The sequence below is a fragment of the Gymnoscopelus microlampas genome (assembly GCF_963454915.1).
Source record: "Gymnoscopelus microlampas genome assembly, chromosome: 8".
NCBI classification, from domain to species: Eukaryota; Metazoa; Chordata; class Actinopteri; order Myctophiformes; family Myctophidae; genus Gymnoscopelus; species Gymnoscopelus microlampas.
In genome coordinates this window covers 40700260-40719655 of record NC_139945.1, presented here as the reverse complement: position 1 = coordinate 40719655, position 19396 = coordinate 40700260, and the positions used below count along the sequence as shown (strand labels likewise).

The 19396-nt window shown below is 43.6% G+C and overlaps 2 protein-coding genes across 2 annotated transcripts in view; one reads left to right on the top strand and one right to left on the bottom strand.

Annotated features, from left to right (window-relative positions):
- The window catches only part of plch1 (phospholipase C, eta 1), a gene marked incomplete at both ends in the record, with an annotated part of 66758 nt that extends 48471 nt beyond the window's left edge, over positions 1-18287 (top strand). Inside the window, 11 exons of the mRNA XM_084064673.1 lie at positions 1043-1137; positions 6720-6817; positions 9285-9464; positions 11339-11446; positions 11535-11659; positions 12253-12337; positions 12947-13093; positions 13451-13530; positions 13747-13806; positions 14343-14721; positions 15529-18287. Coding sequence (XP_083920799.1) covers positions 1043-1137; positions 6720-6817; positions 9285-9464; positions 11339-11446; positions 11535-11659; positions 12253-12337; positions 12947-13093; positions 13451-13530; positions 13747-13806; positions 14343-14721; positions 15529-18287 — 4116 coding nt within the window. The remainder of the gene's footprint in view (positions 1-1042; positions 1138-6719; positions 6818-9284; positions 9465-11338; positions 11447-11534; positions 11660-12252; positions 12338-12946; positions 13094-13450; positions 13531-13746; positions 13807-14342; positions 14722-15528) is intronic.
- On the bottom strand, positions 4189-5088 carry LOC311050048 (C5a anaphylatoxin chemotactic receptor 1-like; the record flags this gene model as incomplete). Its single annotated transcript, XM_084064014.1, has 1 exon — positions 4189-5088. One exon carries the CDS (start codon positions 5086-5088, stop codon positions 4189-4191), a length of 900 nt encoding a protein of 299 aa, XP_083920140.1.
- Positions 18288-19396: the final 1109 nt, after the last annotated feature.

The following is a 19396-nucleotide window of genomic DNA, read 5'->3' as shown; positions in this document are numbered from 1 at the left end:
AACATACTGTTCTCCTTACATTCCCTCATGCCCAAACCAGATTATTATTCCTTAACCCTCTTTTATCACATAATGACCTTTCTTTCACATCACATTCCCTCCTCTTTTCCATTCTTTCTACCCCCACTTTCTTTCACAATTCCCTCTTCTTTTTTTTGTAACATTGTGTGTGTGAGTGCATGCGTGCGTGCGTGCGTGCGTGCGTGTGTGTGTGTGTGTGCAATGTGCATGTATGTGCGCAGAACGGAGAGTGCTCAAAACCTTTTGGCAAGCAGCCCAGGCCCTGTAATTACTGTGACCTCTCATCCTCCCCTCAACTCCATTTAAGCTTAAATGGAGATGCTACTCCTGTCAAATAAACACACACGTTCCACCAGTACATGCATATTGCCAAGCCCACACTCTCTCCCATAAACACACATGCACGCACGCTTGGCGCACGCACACACTCACACAAGCAATGATGTTCTCAATGAAGGGTAGACGCTGTTCTTATAAGGCGGTGGTCCATGTTGGTATGTGGGAAGAATCATTCATGTGTATGTAATGTAGAGCTTGTGTGGGCAGGATTTGTGTGCCCTTGTCTCTATTAATGTTAGTGTAGGATTCATTCACATCGTAGTTTTGAAATAGTATAAATGAATGAATAATTCATAATTTATGAATTAATTCATAATATTACAATATAGGTAGGTATGTATTGTCTTTTTTTGATCAAAATTACAAGATATGCAGTAGTTTGCTATATAAACACGTATATTGAGTATATGGGTCCATTTGGTTACATTTGCACACTCTCGAGTGTGTACCAGTGATAATATTAATACAGTAAAAAAAAGTTTAAAATGTTAGTGCGATTTGACAATTTCTGACCGCTTTCTGTGTGTGTGTGTGTGTGTGTGTGTGTGTGTGTGTGTGTGTGTGTGTGTGTGTGTGTGTGTGTGTGTGTGTGTGTGTGTGTGTGTGTGTGTGTGTGTGTGTGTGTGGTTGTGTGTGGGTGCGTGCATGCGTGCGTGTGTTGTGTGTGCTCTCCCCTCTGCAGAGGCACTCCAAGTCCAGGTTGGCATGCCATACATCGGAGAAGGACGAAGATGTTGAGGAAACCTCTGTCCAGGAGGCTGGAGGCCAGTTCAGCAGGTGGGTTTTCAAGACCCCTTTGATTTTCACAGCTCAAAACAAGGCATTTCAGTGTGCTTTGCACAAAACATTAAGGAGCACATCAAAGGACATTTGAATCTTCATTTGAACAATTACAGTGCACAAGAAATTATTCACATACCTCAGTATAAGGCAGCGGCAAACAGAAAGGTTTTTTAGCTATGATTTAAGCAGAGTTGCAGCAGACTTGCAGTTTTGTATGAGTTTGTTCCAGATATGTGGAATATAAAAACTGAACTGTTTAGTTTTGATTCTATAGGGACAGAAGCAAGCAGACTTTTTCCCAGATGACCTGAGAGGTCTGGATGGTTCATGATATTGCACAAGATCAGAAATGTATTTTTTATTATAAACAATTCAGTGCTTTATAAATCAACAGTAGTATTTTAAACTTGACTTAGGGGTCTTGTCCAGTGTCCACCAAGACCTTTTTTTCCCTCAGCACAGCGTATGTTTTTAATTGTTGTTAACAGGAGTGCCGCATTTTTGGAAACTCCAGGCGGGTTTTTGCGCTCACACGTTCACTTGTTGCTGTTTTTATCTGCTTGCCTAGAGCTGAATTATTATTAATTTTTTTTCTCTGCTGTTTGAAAGCGTTTTTCGGCAAGCGCCTGCTGGGAAGAAACGGTTTGGTGGACAGTAGACACACAGCCTTAGGGACCAGGTAGGGGCCCTATTCTGTGGCAGGCTAAATCCCAACCCGTTACCCGTTACCCATTATGCTTTACCCGCGGTTTTCTACCCATTACCCGTTAAATACGGATAAGGGAGCTGGCGCTGTCCCTAAACGCTATTCTGTACCTGCTATACCCGTTTTCCATTATGCCGACACCGTTATTTGCGGGTGGAGGTGTGCCCGTGGGCGTGTTGTTGCTATATCCCCAAAATTGATATTCTGCCCACACACACGGGTCCGGTGCGGCTTTGGGAAAGCGCACAGCGGATTCTAAAACCACCCGCAAGAGCGCACAGACTGCAATGGATTCGTGGAGACGGCCAGGACGCACAGCGCGATATAAAAAGAAGACAATTTGTGCATCGTGCAATGCAATGCTCCAATTTACACACGTCAGTTTTATTCATAGATTATGCAGGAAATAATGAACTGATTACAAAAATATAAAATTCTCTCTAATCAGTAACGTGTAGGTGATATATATCTATCAAATGTGGTTTTATTGAAAGGCAATCAAAGTCCAGAGCTTAAAAACCAAACATCGGGTGTATGTTTCCATGATAAATCCTGTTGCACACAGGGCCTGTTTTGCCAGAATTTGTGAGAGAAATATGCAACCAGGTCTATGAAAACAAGGCCAAAAGAAGTGACTATAATAGCCACATGAGCACTTCAAACCTATATATGTCGTCCATTAAACAATGTGCATATTTATATATGTTGGCTATTTGAAAATAGACGATCTACAAGCTCACAACCGTTCTACCATTATTTACAAGCAACTTCGGAACAAGCCCAATGTGGCTTATAATAATCAGACCAGGCAACACTGCAGACAGGGAGATAGGAGAGCGTATATTGGATTGGGGATAATGGCTAGCGCAGTCTTCTCTTAACACATTGACTGCCATCGGCTAATCTCAGAACGTCCATCGTAGTGCCAAGCAATTTCTTACCTTTTTTGTTTTTTTGATTCCGTCATAGGCCCCGCTAAATCCGTTTAAAATCCGCGTTCATTTGGTTCGACACAAACACGGGACCCGACCGAACAAAACGCTGAAAACCGTGCGGCGATCCGACACTGCATTCTGGAGAACGAGAGGAAAACGCTAAAATGGTGGATGCGGTGAGAAAAACAACAAGCCAGAGATAATGGCGTCCAAAGTTGACCGCTAGACAGGAAACGGAGGCGGGAGAAAAACCGGAAACAGTATTATTTCGTTTCCGGTCCGCCCACTTCGAGACCGGAAGTGCAAAAAAAATCCGGAATCTGCACCTGCACGATTTAACATGGGAAAACACCCGCCCCGTAGGACTACGGGAACGGCAGTTAACGGTTGGATTTAACGGCCCGTAGGACTACGGGCCTGGCAGTGGATGTGTTAAAGGTAATGGCATCTAGCACGGTGATTGGTTTTATCATTGTAACGCCCAAACCACACCTATGCATAATGTAACGGGTAGCGCAGGTGTTTAGCAGGTAAGGGAGGTGTCCCAGAATAGCAACTTTTGCGGGGGAACGCCCCTTACGCAGTCCTAAATCCGATATTAGTGGCTTTAGCAACTTGAACCTGGAATAGGGCTCCAGGTCTTTGAATATACAGACATGACCTCATTGTCACCTTGGCCTCTCGATGTCCAGCCTCTCCGTCTCCTCCATGAAAATCTCTTTGTGATCTGAGCCTGGAATCAACGGGAAGGTGACAGTGTCCTTCCTCTCAGTGGAATCAGACTTTCGGCTGGTCTTGGTCAGCTGCAGTGATAGGGATCGTGTGGGAGCATGTGGAGGTGATCGTGTAGCACTCTCCAGGACGTGACACAGGGACAGACGCAGCTTCTTCTGGAACTCGTCACACATGAAGACGTAGAGGATAGGGTTCAGGCAGCTGTTCAGATAGGCCAGGTTCACCGACAGCGGAATGCCGATTGTAAGCATCGGAACCATACCGGCAGGCGGCTTTGTGCTAACTTCAATGAATCCACGGTGAGGCCTTTAGGAGGGCCATTCAAGCAAGCCGCTAAGGGAGCCTGCAGTACCACCACGGGCCAAGACACCATCACACCAGAATGAAATGTTTGGAGCGGGGGAGTCTGGTGCAACGCTCAGGTCCTGGACCTGGTGAGACGGAGGAGGAGCCCGGCCAGGAGGCCATCCACAGAGCCTAGCCCCTCCACGTACTAGCAATTCCTCTCCCCCATTCCTGGCAGAGTAGTTTCGGACAAGCGTATTGAGTGGCCCTGTCCTTCCCTATTTAGGACTGACCGTGGGTAGCTACCTGGGACGTAAGTTGGGGCTTGATCAACCCTGGCTGGGTCACCTGGACGAGGGTGTATGTTGCGAGACCCGAAACATCCTATGACCCCAGGCTACAACACTGATGATACGTCCCAGGTGCATCCATGTGATGTTTTTTCGTTATGAACTGAAAGACGTGGAAAGGCAGCCAGCACAGGAAGAAGGCCAGGATGATGCTTACGATGATGCGGAGCGACCGCCGCTTCCTTCCTCCTTGCAGACGCCCGGCGCGAACCCCGATGGCCACGTAGGAGGCAGTTATGAGCAGGAAGGGCACGGCGAAGCCGGCGGTGAGACGGAAAACGGTCAGGCTCCAATACCAGCCTGACTTTGAGTGAGCGTACGTGCATCTCGGTACGGTTTGAAACAAAACGACCTCCCGTGCAACGCCGTAAGGCACGCTGCAGGCCAGAGCGGCCAACCAGATGAGGGCACACATGACCTGAGCTTTGCGAGGGGTGCGCTTGTTTTGCACCCACACCACGACCCAGGTGGACAGGCAGCGGTCCAGGCTGATGGCGGTCAGCAGGAACACGCTGGCGAACATGTTGACCACGCCCACCAGGCTGCACAGCTTGCACATGAAGCCCCCGAACGGCCAGGAGTAATTGTGCGAGTGAGAGACGATGGTGAAAACCAGGGAGACGGTGAAGAGGAAGTCGGCGAGGGCGAGGTTGAGAAACCAGATGGCGTTGGCGGTTCTCTTCATCCTGCAGCCGGTCACGTAGACCACCAGGGCGTTGCCCACGCTGCCCACCGCAAACACCAGGCAGTAGGTTACCAGGGACAGGATGTGCAGGATGTGAGAGAGGTCTCTCTCCTTACCAGCTGCCGCCACGGGGGGGTGAGGGTTGGGCGGAGGTCTGGGTGGAACGCTGAAGTTGTTGTTGGTGCCGTTTAAATCTAGACAGGAAACATGAGGCTTACCAACATCATCATCGCTGTGCAATCGTAGCATCGCTGTGCAATAATTTTTGTACTATTAAAACCGTCAGCAATATTTTCACATTGTTGTGTAAAATAATGTAGCCTAAGTCTTGGAAGAAGTGTTTTTTTCAAATTCATCTAGCTTATTCTAGAAAAAAACGGAGTCCGATGTATTTATTTGCAGACCCCCACTTAGGGGGGGTAGGCAAAGTTTCGGAGCGTTTCGGGCACTTTTTTTAACATGGGTTTCGATGGGGGCCAAAAAGGGGGCGTGGTTACGTAGTTTTGCCTATTTACGTCGCCGTGGTAACGCAAAACAGCAAGAAAAGTAATAGCTTGGTTGGGCCGGTCGTTCCGCACGTTTTGATGTATACATTAACTAGAAACAAATTTCCTAAGAAAATGTAAGTGTGCCTGCAGCTGGCTGGAGACTCAAAATAGTGTCACTACAAAGTACCACCAATCGACTCCAAATGGCCTGAATGGTGCTATTAACAGGTTTTTGGGTGGGCCATTTTGGTGGAATATAAAAAAAAAAGCAGCAAAAAAATAATTAAAAAATCAATAAAAAATAAACCGAAACCTAAAAAAGAAAAAAAAAGACGAAAAATTTAAAGAAAAAATTAGCATCTAAAACAATGTTTGATTTTTTTTTTTATTATTTATATATAAACAATTATTCAAATGGTTTCAAGTGCTTGTTTCACCCACTTCTGGTGGTCTGAGGCAAAAACTGAGCATTATATTATTATTTGTTTCGGAGCATTTTGGGCAATTTTCAAAACCGGAAGTGAATAAATCCACTTTTGGGTCTGATGCATTTGTTCGCAGACCCCCTATAGACACTCTCTGCATTAGGTCGTGACCAGGCTTTTCTCTTCGCAGATGAGTAAAGGCTGGGAACGAGGCTACTGAAAGTGTCAGTCAAAGGGCCTGAAGGTGCACTGTGCACAGTCAGATTTCAATTAAGTTTCACTATTAGTTTTATTCTTTCCTTTTCTCTGTCACCTTCTCACTTGACGTGTGCATCTGTGGGTGTGTGTTTCTGTGAGCTGTGGGAAAATAGCTGTGCTTTTCTTTATGTTCTGTGTGTGTGTGTGTGTGTGTGTGTGTGTGTGTGTGTGTGTGTGTGTGTGTGTGTGTGTGTGTGTGTGTGTGTGTGTGTGTGTGTGTGTGTGTGTGTGTGTGTGCGTGCGTGCGTGCGTGCGTGCGTGCGTGCGTGCGTGCGTGCGTGCGTGCGTGCGTGCGTGCCTGTGCGTGCGTGTACGCGCGTGCACAGCATCCATTCTTCTCCGTATTAAGACGTTTCCCTTTGATGCTCTTTCCTGCTATTTCTAAGCTGCCACGTTGATGGACAACTCCCCGTGTGTGTGTGCGTGCGTGCGTGCGTGGATGGGTTTAAATTTGTGCTAATACCTTTTCCCTCAGCTGTCTATCGACAGTATATACAGTATGTAATGTACTGTACTGTAGGACCTAGATAGTACATTACATTTCTCTTTTTACAATGCGAGTGTGCGGTTTCTTTATGTGAGTGTACAAATGTAACCACATGGACTGAAATGAACACTGAGGATTTTACTGTGTACATTCCTGGTGTCTATGTGTTTCTTAAGGTGTTCTACAATGCATGCTAACCCTGTGCTGTCTTAATTCTGTCAGGGGTGGACGGAAGAGGAGGACAATGAAACTGAGTAGAGATCTGTCAGAGCTGGTAGTATTCACCAACTCTGTGGCCTCACAGGAGTCTCTAAATGAAGGTATGAAACAAGCGTGTACTGAACATGTGCATCCTTTATTTTTATTTTTTCAGTCTTCCTGGGGTCTTGAACAAAGCAAATACAATACAGACATGCAATTAAAAATACATGTTAAAGTATAAAAACATTCAAAAAAGAATACAAAAAGACAAATTAACATTATAAAACAAATAAAAGGTCCAGGTAAATTAAACAAATACATAAATGATGATTACTTGGCACGATATCTGTTGATGTATTTTTTTTGTGTGTTTGTTATGGACTGTAGATAAGATATGTTTGGGCAGACAATTCCACAGTGCTATTGACCTATACATATATATATATATATATATATATATATATATATATATATATATATATATATATATATATATATATATATATATATATTTATTTATTTATTTTAAATGTATTCATGGCGCTGAGAGTACTATGTTGCCAGAAGCTGCTCCTCTAGTGCTGTAGCCATGTTTGGAAGCCATATGTAACTGGTGAGCTAAGCTGGACGGTGTATTGGTGCTAATGATGTTCCACAGTAGCATTAGAAGACACAAAGACTAATACTTGTCCTGTATGTACAGCCTAGTGCCAGATGAGCCGCTTTATTTTTTACCAAACTAACCTTTTCTACTCAGATTTTGTTGCTGATGACCAGATTATAGGGCAGTAATAATAATTATAATAACTATTCCATAACCGGTGACACACGCGAACCCACACACACACGCGCGGCCAGACCCACGCGTGACACACACACACACACACACACACACACACACACACACACACACACACACACACACACACACACACACACACACACACACACACACACACACACACACACACACACACACACGTTGGTTTAAGCACGTCCTCTGTGTGTGCTTGTGGCAGACGGCAACAGTGTAACACAGTGGGTCTATGGATTCGACGCATGCGCAGTTTGATCATTCATCCTATAGCTCGCGGGGCCATCCCACAGCTGGGCAGCCATAACCATGGCGACATTCTTTTACATAAAAACGCTAATAAACAGCTGACAGTTGGGGAAAGCGAAAAACGGGCTTCGCTGTTCCGTGCACATGGTAATGGTCAATGGCTGTGTGCAAATTCAGATCAATTGCTCCAGCCACTGAGGAGAACCGGGCAGAAGAGATTTGGGCTCACCGCCTCACACCACCCTCACAGAGCTTTGTGAAATTATAGGAGGATAATGGATTTTATTTATAATGCACTTTACATTTGTGAAAATCCCAAAGTGCTACAATAATCAAATGCATAAAAAAGAATCATCACACCACTAAAAACATCTAAGAAACTGAAACAAAACATTTAAAACATGAGGGCCTGAAGCTGACCTACAAGCTCACAACGCAACACAATGCGACTGTTTTGAGCTGATGACATGATGTATCATGTAGTCATATCATTTTATAGATTAGCGATTATTTGTTTATATTCAACTAAATCGATTAGTTCAAACTAGACCATAACCGTAGGGGAATATGAGCACCCAAAGTGTGCAGTTTGGCTTATGCACCGAGAACAGACAGTTTATCAGGGATTGAAAGTGAGTTTGTACTGTGTAGTGCAGTGGTTCTCAAACGTTTTTATGTCAAGGACCCCCAAATTGACACTTGTTAGCCCGCGGACCCCCATTTGAAAAGATATGCCAGGGACCCCTCCCCCCCATCCACACACACAGCACGGAGAATGGCGTAGGCATGTTACTCGCCCGCCCCGGGTCCCGTCGCAAACACACACACACACACACACACACACACACACACACAGATCCGTAACGGCCGATCGACACCAGGCTTTTCAAAGCGAGCGTGTGCGTACAGCGCGTTTGTTTAGATCCAAGTGATTATCAATGATAGCGGCTACACCAGGCGCGCGGATACGCGAGTCGCACATACGCAGACTTTTAAAATAGGACTGGGTCTAAAAGTGCGCGTGTGCGTATGTGCATCGTGTGTGCGTGTGTGCGAAAAAAGTCTGGTGTGTTTACTTTCCACAGTAAGAATTGTACTCAGAGAGTGGGCGCGGTCTATGGTGCAGCGTCGGTGTTGCCATGTCGGCCTACTGTAAGCGGTTTAGGGGCAATATTGGTGGTATTGTGTTTTGGCGTTGGTTGTGAAAGTGCAGGTGGGTGTCGTGGGGACGCGTTGTGAGCTTGTAGATCGGCTGTTTTCCAAGAGGCAAGGTATATGTGTGAAGGTGAAAGCTTGTTGCTTGTAGGGGTCGTTTGGTTTGGCCTTGTTTTCATAGACCTTGCTGCTTGTTTCTCTCGCGAAACCTGGCAACAACGCATGCGCAGTTTGATCAAGAGTCGACCCAAGACACAAGACAGCTACCACCGTCCGTGAGGTTACTAGAATTATAGTAGGATAACTATGTCATCCCTACACACATTGACCTCCATGACCTCTGTCTGCCATGCCATTGTTTCATACAGGTACTCCATGTGACGTCCTGTCATTCAGCGAGACCAGAGCTCAGTCACTGGTCCATCACAGGGCTGAAGAGTTCCTGGCGTTCAATGAGAGACGGCTGTCACGGATCTACCCGTCAGCCTATCGCATTGACTCGTCCAACTTCAACCCCCAGTTCTACTGGAACGTGGGCTCCCAACTGGGTGAGACGGCTGTCTGTCATTCTAAGACTCGAACCCCATTCCCGGCACATACAGTAGACCTCGTCTGTCATTGACCTTCGTCGGCTGTCATTTTATGTCAGTCATGTTTTATCTGCGGTGACATACCAGCGTCAGTGTTCAGTTGTGCACATGTCACATCACACACACGTGTGTGCCATTGTCTTTGCTCAGTCCTCTGTACAAAGATAAAATAATGTGAAGAAAGGGAGTTCCACTGCACCAGGTTAAAGGAGAATTCCGAACTAGCCTTTTTCTTACCTTTATCTGATGTTATTATATCCTAGGAGTGGTACAGTAGAAACTCCATCCCGAGTCCACCGCAGCTAAAAACGTGAAAGATGGTCCTTGCGCTACGCATTACATATTTGTATCGCTCAAAAATTCAGAAAACAGAATACAGAAAACCCTCCACAGTGTTTGTGTTAGATGCGCCCCTCCGGAAGTCTCGCAAGACGAGATTTCACCCGTGATTTCATCCAAGTCCGCTTGTAAACACTACGGCGGCCCATTTGGGACAAAAACACTGTGATGAGGTTTCTGTCATTATGAACGTCAGATATCAACATAAAAAGTAATTTGACGTTTTTAGCTGCAGTGGACTCGGGATGGAGCTATGAAAATGTTCTACTGTACCACTCGTTCTAGGATATAATAACATCAGATAAAGGTAAGAAAAAGGCTAGTCCTGAATCCTCCTTTTAGGCAGGTCACTGGAACAGGACACAGCAGCAATAAACGAAGGCACTGGAGCAACTCGGGACATGACCTGATATAGATGTACCACTGACATCGAAACATTGTCTTTGCACCTTTAATAAAAGGCTTAAATTCAAAAATTAAATGAAGTTGCTCCAGTGGCTTTGTTCTTTATAACATTATTTATTATTTAAGTATGCTAAAGTAATCGGTGTTTCTTTGCCTGTGTGTGTGTATATAGTTGTGTGTCTGTCAGTCTATTGGTTTGTAGGATAGAAATTTGGAGAAATGTAAATGGATATGTTGACGATGGGATGAATCTGGGGATAAATTTAGTGGAATTTAACAAACCTAATGAAATGCAAAATCATGTCCGTAATGTGGTTTACTTTTCACAGATGTTTCTTTTTTTCTTTTGATTCGCATCCACAAGCCTCCACCTCTCATTTTCGTTCTGTCTCAGTCTCTCCGTCTCTGTGCTGTGTGCGTGTCTCAAATCCATTTCAGTTAAATTCAAAAGTTAATAAGATCATATATCTTCATATTGCTGAGACTTAAAGGCATAAAGGAGTAGGAACTAATAAAAGTTGCAATGAATAAACAACTAGTTGAGACAATGCTATAAACCAATTCCTTTCTCTAATAAATCCTCCTGAATTGGACGTCTCTGTAACAGCTGTTCTTGATCAAACCCATCTGTTTTTTCTGTTCTCTCGCTCACCTATTCCTTTCTTATTCATTATTTATATTTGGTCTCCGCTTTCAGGGCGCACAGTAAATCTCAACCACTTAAGCCGTATTTTATACTTTGCCATACAACGGTGTCGCACAGAAAACATTGCAGATCTACATTATTTTATATAAATTACGTTCCTTTTTCCCAATTCTTTTTCACTTTTGCCTGTCATGAGTGACATGCCCCCCCCCAAAAAAGCCTGGTTGAAAGTAAATAACGATGAATATAAAGCCTAATGCTCAATATAAGATATGAATTGTGCTATTCTGTGATGTATTGAGATTCAGACAGATATATAATAAAGTCACTAATATTCTAATGTCTAGAATATCTAGATACAATTATGATTCATAATGATGACGGTTTATGTGGCCAAATAAACATCTCATGTCTTTCTGTCTTTTTCTCTGTATTTGTTCAGTTTCTCTGAATTACCAGACAGAGGGCAGGATGATGCAACTCAACAGAGCTAAGTTCATGGTAAACGGAGGTAGTGGCTATGTCCTCAAACCCCCGCCCATGTGCAAAGGTAGTGAATCATACCTGTGCATGTACATACACATCACCACATTGTCAAACACCATCTGTCCTGCTCTAAAGTCTGATACCTCCTCCAGGTTCATTCAATCCATTCTCTGATGACCCGCTTCCAGCCTGCCCAAAGAAACAGCTCATTCTCAAGATCATTAGTGGACAGCAGCTGCCCAAACCACCAGATTCCATGCTTGGGGATCGTGGAGAGGTACATGTTTACTCAAACACATGTGCACACTCAGGCACACAGACAACAGCCTTTGTATAGTACATAGGCCTGTCACAATTATTATATAATCGTCTAATTGCAATTATTTGAGATAATCGCAATTATTTTTGCATAATCGTCATAATCGTTTCCATGTTGAAAAATGTTCACACATTTTCAAATATAAAAAAGGCAGAAATAGCAGATCTACAACCTTACAACAACAGCGTGGTAAGCTTGTAGATCAGCTATTTACTTTTTTTACATGTATAAAATGATTAAATATGTCAATAATTTCTTTGTGTATTTATGTTATTTGTCATATCTGTCATATTATTACGAAGCCTAAAAGGCTTCATATGTTCCAGTGTTCAATGCCAAACACACAATTAAATTGTTAATCGCAATTAAACGTCAACTTAAATTAGTAATCGTGACAGCCCTAATAGTACAGTACATGCACAGATAACCACATGCAGGGATTTAAAGTAAGCTACTTAAGTTTCTTTGGCAAGGTAGTTTTTTAATCATTTTTACAATATAATTGCAGAATTGTGCTGCATTTAATGATTTTGTTTGTCTCTCTCCGTCAGATTATTGACCCCTTTGTTGAGGTGGAGATCATTGGCCTGCCTGTCGATTGCTGCAAAGAACAAACACGGGTTGTGGATGATAATGGTAAGACACATACACACATGCATGCACATGAACACACACGCACAGCCACACACAGGCTAAAAGGACAACACAAAAACGTTATATATTCCTTGATTACTGTTGGAATACCCAGGAGGCTATTTGCTTGATAACCACTGGGTTTTACTTTTAATGCTACATTTTTCATTTTTCTGTATGTCTCAGCATATTATAAGTAGTTGATGGAACACACTCTTCAGTAAACTCTAATACTATATATATCTATACTATACAGTATATATTTGCTTGCCTGAAGAATGTATACTGTGAGCTGCAAACTGAAAAACATTTGCTACTTGTACCCTCTGTGTACACTTGTTTCAACAAGAACATTAATCAATATGTATTTATTCTACTCATGTTGTTGATATCAATCTCTATAGTCTATAATGTAATTGTATATTGTATATAGTTTCCAGCTATAATGAGAAGATATTTCTAAATTACTTGTACATTTTTATTGTTAACAGTTACATTATCATAGTGTAATGCACCAACCTCACTGAGACAAATGTCTTGATTGTGCAAACATACCTGGCAATAACAATAATTCTGCTTCTGAATCAATGTGCGTGTCTGTGCGTCCCCTAGGTTTTAACCCAGTGTGGGAGGAGACCTTATCCTTCACACTCCACATGGCTGAGGTCGCTCTGGTGCGTTTTCTCGTCTGGGACCACGACCCTATTGGACGAGACTTTGTTGGCCAACGGACTGTTGCCCTCAGCAGCCTTATGCCTGGTCTGTGCAGCATTTCACTTTTGTGCATTCAGTTGTATAGACGTTTGAGTGTGTATGCATAAGGGGCCCGAGGTGTTGTCACTGTCCATTAGAATCATTGTGGACATGCTACTGCAGACAGACGTACACGCACAAACATACTGACTCATATGATATCCCCCATGGCACTTAACAGTTATATTATATTACTATATATTCTTGTCAACATAACCAGCTGTTTCGAAGCCCTGTCTGTGGGCAAATGCAGCTTGACATGGCCAACATACGACCTCTGATATCTCTGTTTGATCTGGTTATCTCACTCTGTCATATTCTTCGTCTCTCCGTCTCGCCTTTTCTCCTCATCTCTGACAACAGGTTACAGGCATGTTTACTTGGAGGGCTTGACTGAGGCTTCTATCTTTGTGCATGTAACAGTGCAAGACATCTATGGAAAGGTGGGTGTTGTGTAATGTAATGTTTACAACTTATTTTTTTTATCCTTAAGGTTAGGAGATTCAGAGAGGGGTTATACCCTCTCTGAATCTCTTTTCACAATTGAAAGTACAATCTGGAGACACACCGAAAAGTTGTCAAAACAACATGTCACATAATATGATTTTTTTCTCTTGCTTCATTTAAAGCTAAGCTTTTTTGACCCTTTGTCTTTCTAGTGGAGCCCTCTAGTCCTGAATCCCAGCTTTACAATAATGCACTTTCTAGGATCTAATAAGGTATCCTGATCCTTGTAGGGTCTATGTGTGGTCTGACATGGCACCTGAATGCATGAAAAATATGTTTTGTGTTATATCATTTTTGCATGATATTAAACCATCTACATATGCCATCCACTTTGCTCGAATATCTGCTGCTTGTTTGAACTTATTTGGAGGAGCCATACATGCATATGCACTACCTGCAATAAATACGTTTTTTTGGTTGTTATTATTTGATTTTTGTTGATGCTTGTCAAACATGCATGCATAATGTATAATGCCTTAATACTGATTGCTTTTGTGTGGTGATTTGGAAGTAAAATGGCGCCATCTATAGGCTAGCTAAAACATTGCATTCTTGTTGCTTGAATTAAGATGAACAGTGAACACTAGTGCAGTGCGTTCATGTATAAATGTATTAATGTTCAAGTTACATCTATTTGATCTCAGTTGTGCAAATGTGCATGATACTGTATGTGGAATATATTTTTGCGTAGCATAATTATTATTCCTTTCTGACATCATCTTTTCCCCGCTCTTCTTCCTGCTCTCAGGGACATCAGCTGCGTGGTTTCAGAGGGTTGTTTAACCGTTCCTCTAAGTCCTCTGTGGACACCAGCTCTGGTGCTATGCTAAGAAAACGCTCTATCAGTGACCATCTCCTGCGCCGCACAGCCAGCGCCCCAGCCAAGGGACGCAAGAAAACCAAAATGGCCCTAGCAGAGTCACTCGCTTCCATGTCAGATGTTAAGATCAGCACAGCCGTGGAGGCTAGAGGAGAGGGAGTGAAAGAGGGAGCAGTGGAAAAGCGTACCCTGGCCCGACCCCCCCTTAGCCATAGACCTATCTCTATGCCCCTGGAAAGGCTGCTGCAAGGGCAGCTTTCGCTCTGTTCCCCTGACAAGGAGCAGCATGATTTGGACAGTGTCATTGGTGGGTAATACACTCTGGTCCTGTGAAAACTTAGATAAACACTGAAGCAACAGCCATGCAAATCAGACGGGAAAGGATCTGTTTAAGATAAAGATTAAAGATAAATAAATAATCGTAAGTTTGTGTATAAATTCCCCCAATGCAAACTCAACAAACAAACTAACTGTGCTTGTTTCAATTTCTAATTATTTTAATTTAAATGTCTTTGTTTGATTTTTGCCATGAACTGTTTTGCACTTTAACTAACATGAAATGTTCAATTGTTATATTTAGTACCTCAGCTACTTTTTCTTACCTAACCTTCTCTAAAAAGCTTTATGTGACCTGACAGGCTGCATGCTATTTTTTACCTCATACTTTAACTCGACTTTTCTGTCCCTTCTTCACTCTGTTGTGCTTCTTTATAATAGAGAACTGACTAGGATATCCCAGCAGGTAATCTAAAATGCATATTGTGCAAAGGTTGCCTCATTCAGAAACCAGTGTTACCAGTGTTGTGTCACCCAAGTTATTTTGTTGTACAGTGCTCTGAGAGTACTGCTATTGTGATTTGATCCCATTTGACCATCTCTTCCCTAAACGGATTATCCAGAATATGGATGTTTCCTTCTGTTGCCTCATTTGTGATTCTCCCTTTTTTAGTTTTACATGGTGGTACATTCCATTTGTCTGTTTATTGCTAATGGTTTGTGTTGGCTGGACTGAACGTGTCAGTTAATTGTTGGTTGGCTTGGTGTTCGACATTTCATGGTAAAATGCATGGCTACATTTGTCAAATCTTTTTTTTCTTCTTTTTTGTCGTTATAGGTACGTTTGACCGGCCTAGGTCTTCCTCTGTGGATCTCCTCATTGAATCATCAGCATGCCTTGAACCCAGAGTCTCCACCCCTTTGAAGAAATACAGCAATAGAAAAAAAGAGCCCGACCAATCAGATGAAACGTCGTATCTGGTTATTGGTGGAGGAGATGCAAGACGTGTCAACGACTACCCCAAAAGCCAATCACAGGTCACAGTAAATGGAAACTGCAAAGCACAGATCAATTCCACAGGCACACAGACGCATCCTGTCAGCGTACCCCCTGAGAACACCCACAGGGGTCTAAATAAACCAGAGACATCATCGAACAGCACAACTTTCACTGTTGCACCTTCCATCTCCTCGTCTTCCTCTTCTGCCCCAGGTTTTGTGGCACCTCTCTCGCCTATCAACATGGATCACTCTGATCTGAAGATCCCAAGGTCCTTACAGGACAGCACCATCTCCAGACTAATTGATGCTGTTTCCCTGGGCAATGAAAATTATACCCATGGCTCCATCTCTGCTCTAATTGGGCAATTTGATATCACTGTTGATCAGAATGATCATTCCACATTATCGAATGGCGATCTGAACATTGACCAACATGTCCTCGGTGCCCCCTCCCATTACTCCACTCAAATTGCTGGCACCCCAAACCAGCCAAACTTCAAGTCTACCATCCCACAGAAGACACTGCAAGATTTCATGTCTCCTCTCAAGACTAGCAAAACACCCAATCCTCCAGGAACAATGGAAGGGCATGTCAGTCCTCAAAAAGCAGCACAAAAGACCAACTATACAGATCATGAGCTCATTTCACCACGGAAGACTCCCCGGGCTGATCAGTCTGTCCCGCCACTCTTTTCCAGCCCAGAGACTGCAGAGCAAGAGGATGTCTACACCATTCTGGACGAGGAGGTGCTCTCACCTACAACTGCGTATAAGCTGCAGCAGCAGACAATCTGTCTTCAAGCACTCTCCACAGGGATTGTGTCCTCAAGTAGCTTGGGGTCCTCCCCAGCAAAGGTCCATCAGCGTTTGGAGACAGATGCTACTCAGGCCTGGCATAATGTTCAAACACGGAGGGGTGAGGAGGCAGAGGAGAGCGTGTATGAGGAGGTATGTGATCCTCCGGGAATGATATCTGAACTGGAGTGGGGGACATCAAGGACATATATGGCCCCTTCTGTAGACAATGATCATTCCCACTTTTACCATAATACAGCAGAAGGTGGCTTGATGGAAGTGGAGATAAACGTAGATGAGGATCCACTGGAGATGATGCTGACCTCAGCACAGCATGATGGCATGTGGGGAGGAATCACAAGCCCAACCAAACGGCATGCCATTTACCAGAGGAATGAATCCACTTCTAACTGCTCACTGCAAAATCCCCCTTCATCATGCCATGCTATTCAACATCAGCACATATCACACGCTTCTCATGTACAACATTCACAAAGTGCTACCAATCACCACCAGCTCCCATCTGGCTCCCACCAGTCTCTGTTTCACAGACCTCCCAGCTCCAGACCCACCAAATCCAGTGCATTTCCACAGAACAGTTACCCAACTACCCAGAACAAACCTGACTCATTTGACCACAACAGAGGCTTTAACAGGTCCTACAACCAACAGAGGAGTTACAATGGCATCCATGCCCCAACCAGGTGCTACCAGGACAGACAAGGGGACAAACGGATGATTAAGGAGGGGACAGAACGCTTCCACAATGGCTCATCCTCCTCTGAGTGTCTCCCTGACCTATCAGCTTCACATGCGAGTCTATCTAAAGAGAGAAATGTGTATTCACCTTATTCTGACTGTGATGCAGTGTACAACCAGGTGGACTACAGCTGCTTCACCCCTTCATCTTCTCACTATGCTCAGACACAGAGCCAGACGCAGACATACACCCAAACACAGCCACAGACACAAATGTTTTCACATATGAATAATAAGCACCAATCACAGACTCACACTGATGCTCCATTGCAGACCTATTCACACCCATACACAGCTCTTCCGCAGCCTGGTCCTGTTGCCTCCAAAGGTACCAGCGCCTGTAAGTCCAAGTCCCTGGGAGACTTGACCTCTGAAGATATATCGTGCAATTTCCAGGGCAAATATCACATAATCAGCCGCAGCTTCATCACGTCCCACAAGCAGGACCACAGGAGGAAGATGGGGGGTCTGGGTCATGGTGAAAATCCACAGTCTGCTGACTCGCTTACAGAGCAGTTGCGCAAACTGGTGAGCCTGGAGGGGGATGAGAGTGACAAAGACAGGCCCCTGTCCCCCCAGCTTCCCCAGGTAGCCAAACCCCCACACCCGCAGAACTCAGACGTAATTCCCTCTGCGTCCAGGGATATTGATGATTCCCCTCCACCACTCACCCGTCGCCTGTCTTCCAGGAGCCAAAGCCGCGTGCGTCACATCAACAGTCGTGCCCGTGAAAGACAGCAGGAGGCTCAGAAACCCCGGGCAGCAGCAGGGATCAACAGCACCACCAACATTGGCGGGGTGGTGTTACGGAATAAACCAGGCTCTCAGAACCCGCCAGCCAACAGGCACTCTACTGGCTCTTATATAGCGGGCTACCTGGGTCACCTGGAGGACAGGGGTCTTCCCGAGGGAGCTTGCACATCATTACACTATGGATATGGGGACCACTTTGGCGATCATTACTATACAGATGATTCACTGCCTGCAGACTCCTCCTGCTCTCCCTCAGAGCCCGAGGTCTACTTTCTGCTCAGACTGTAGTTTTAATACCTGGTTACAACCTTAATGGATAAGTAATGGCAACATAGAGGAACATTTTGAATTATTGGCTATTTCTCCAAAACAATTATCCTCTGTAAAACATTACTGGGGCATCACGTATACTTTATGGATGGATCTGAGAGCTTGTTCTTCCGCTAACTAAATATTCACTAGTCTTTAGTGAAGGACTCTTAACCCCATTTCCCTGTCTGGCAGTGTATTGTCTATGTTCTGTTCGGTGTGTACTTGGGAACTTTGTTTCCTGTAAAACTATTTTCAAGACTGATTGTACAAATTATTGTACTGTTTGTCCCTGTGATGTACTTCCTGTTTAACCTATTGACATTTAACTGAAGCAAAAGAAGAAAAAATATGTTTTAAGCACAATGAAAAATTACCTTTGTATCTTGTGTCGTATAATTAAACAACTACTTTAAAAGATGGGTTATATACTATACTATAAAGATCATATTACATTAAGTCTTCCCTCTCCTTTTAGTGGTATTTCTATATTTGTGTTCTTTGTACACATTCTGCACATTTTGTTTTTATTCTGATTTCTTTTTCTTTTTGCATGTTAATTGTGTACATGTCATTGTCAAGCATGACTATGCAACAATCTATACAGTACACATTGCAGTTCCCTGCTACCTTTGCACAGTATGAATAGCGGTATTGGATGCAATAGAGGACATTTCACAAATTTATTGAAGGGATACTGTAGGCTTGCTTGCACTGGGTGCAATACACTAGACTTGCTTGTTTCCACTTGTTGCTTTCTAAAGTTTGAAACACACTTATTTTAAACATTTGGAGTGTAAAGGTTTTTATTTTTGTAATTACTTTGATACAGACGGCATAAAAGAGCTTTTGTTGGCACTGGTTATTTAATTTTGTATTACAGAAAACAGTGAGATACTCAATTGGAATTAAAACTGTACAGAAAAGCAAGGGTTTAAGACAGGACAAGGCTTTTTTTTTTCTTTTCAGTGTTAACCTCATCCTTTCCTTTGTATAGCTGCTCAATGACTGTGAGCATTTTCCTACAAATGTAATGAAATATTGAAATGAATATGATTTGAACAAAAACTAAATGTATTTATCTTCTT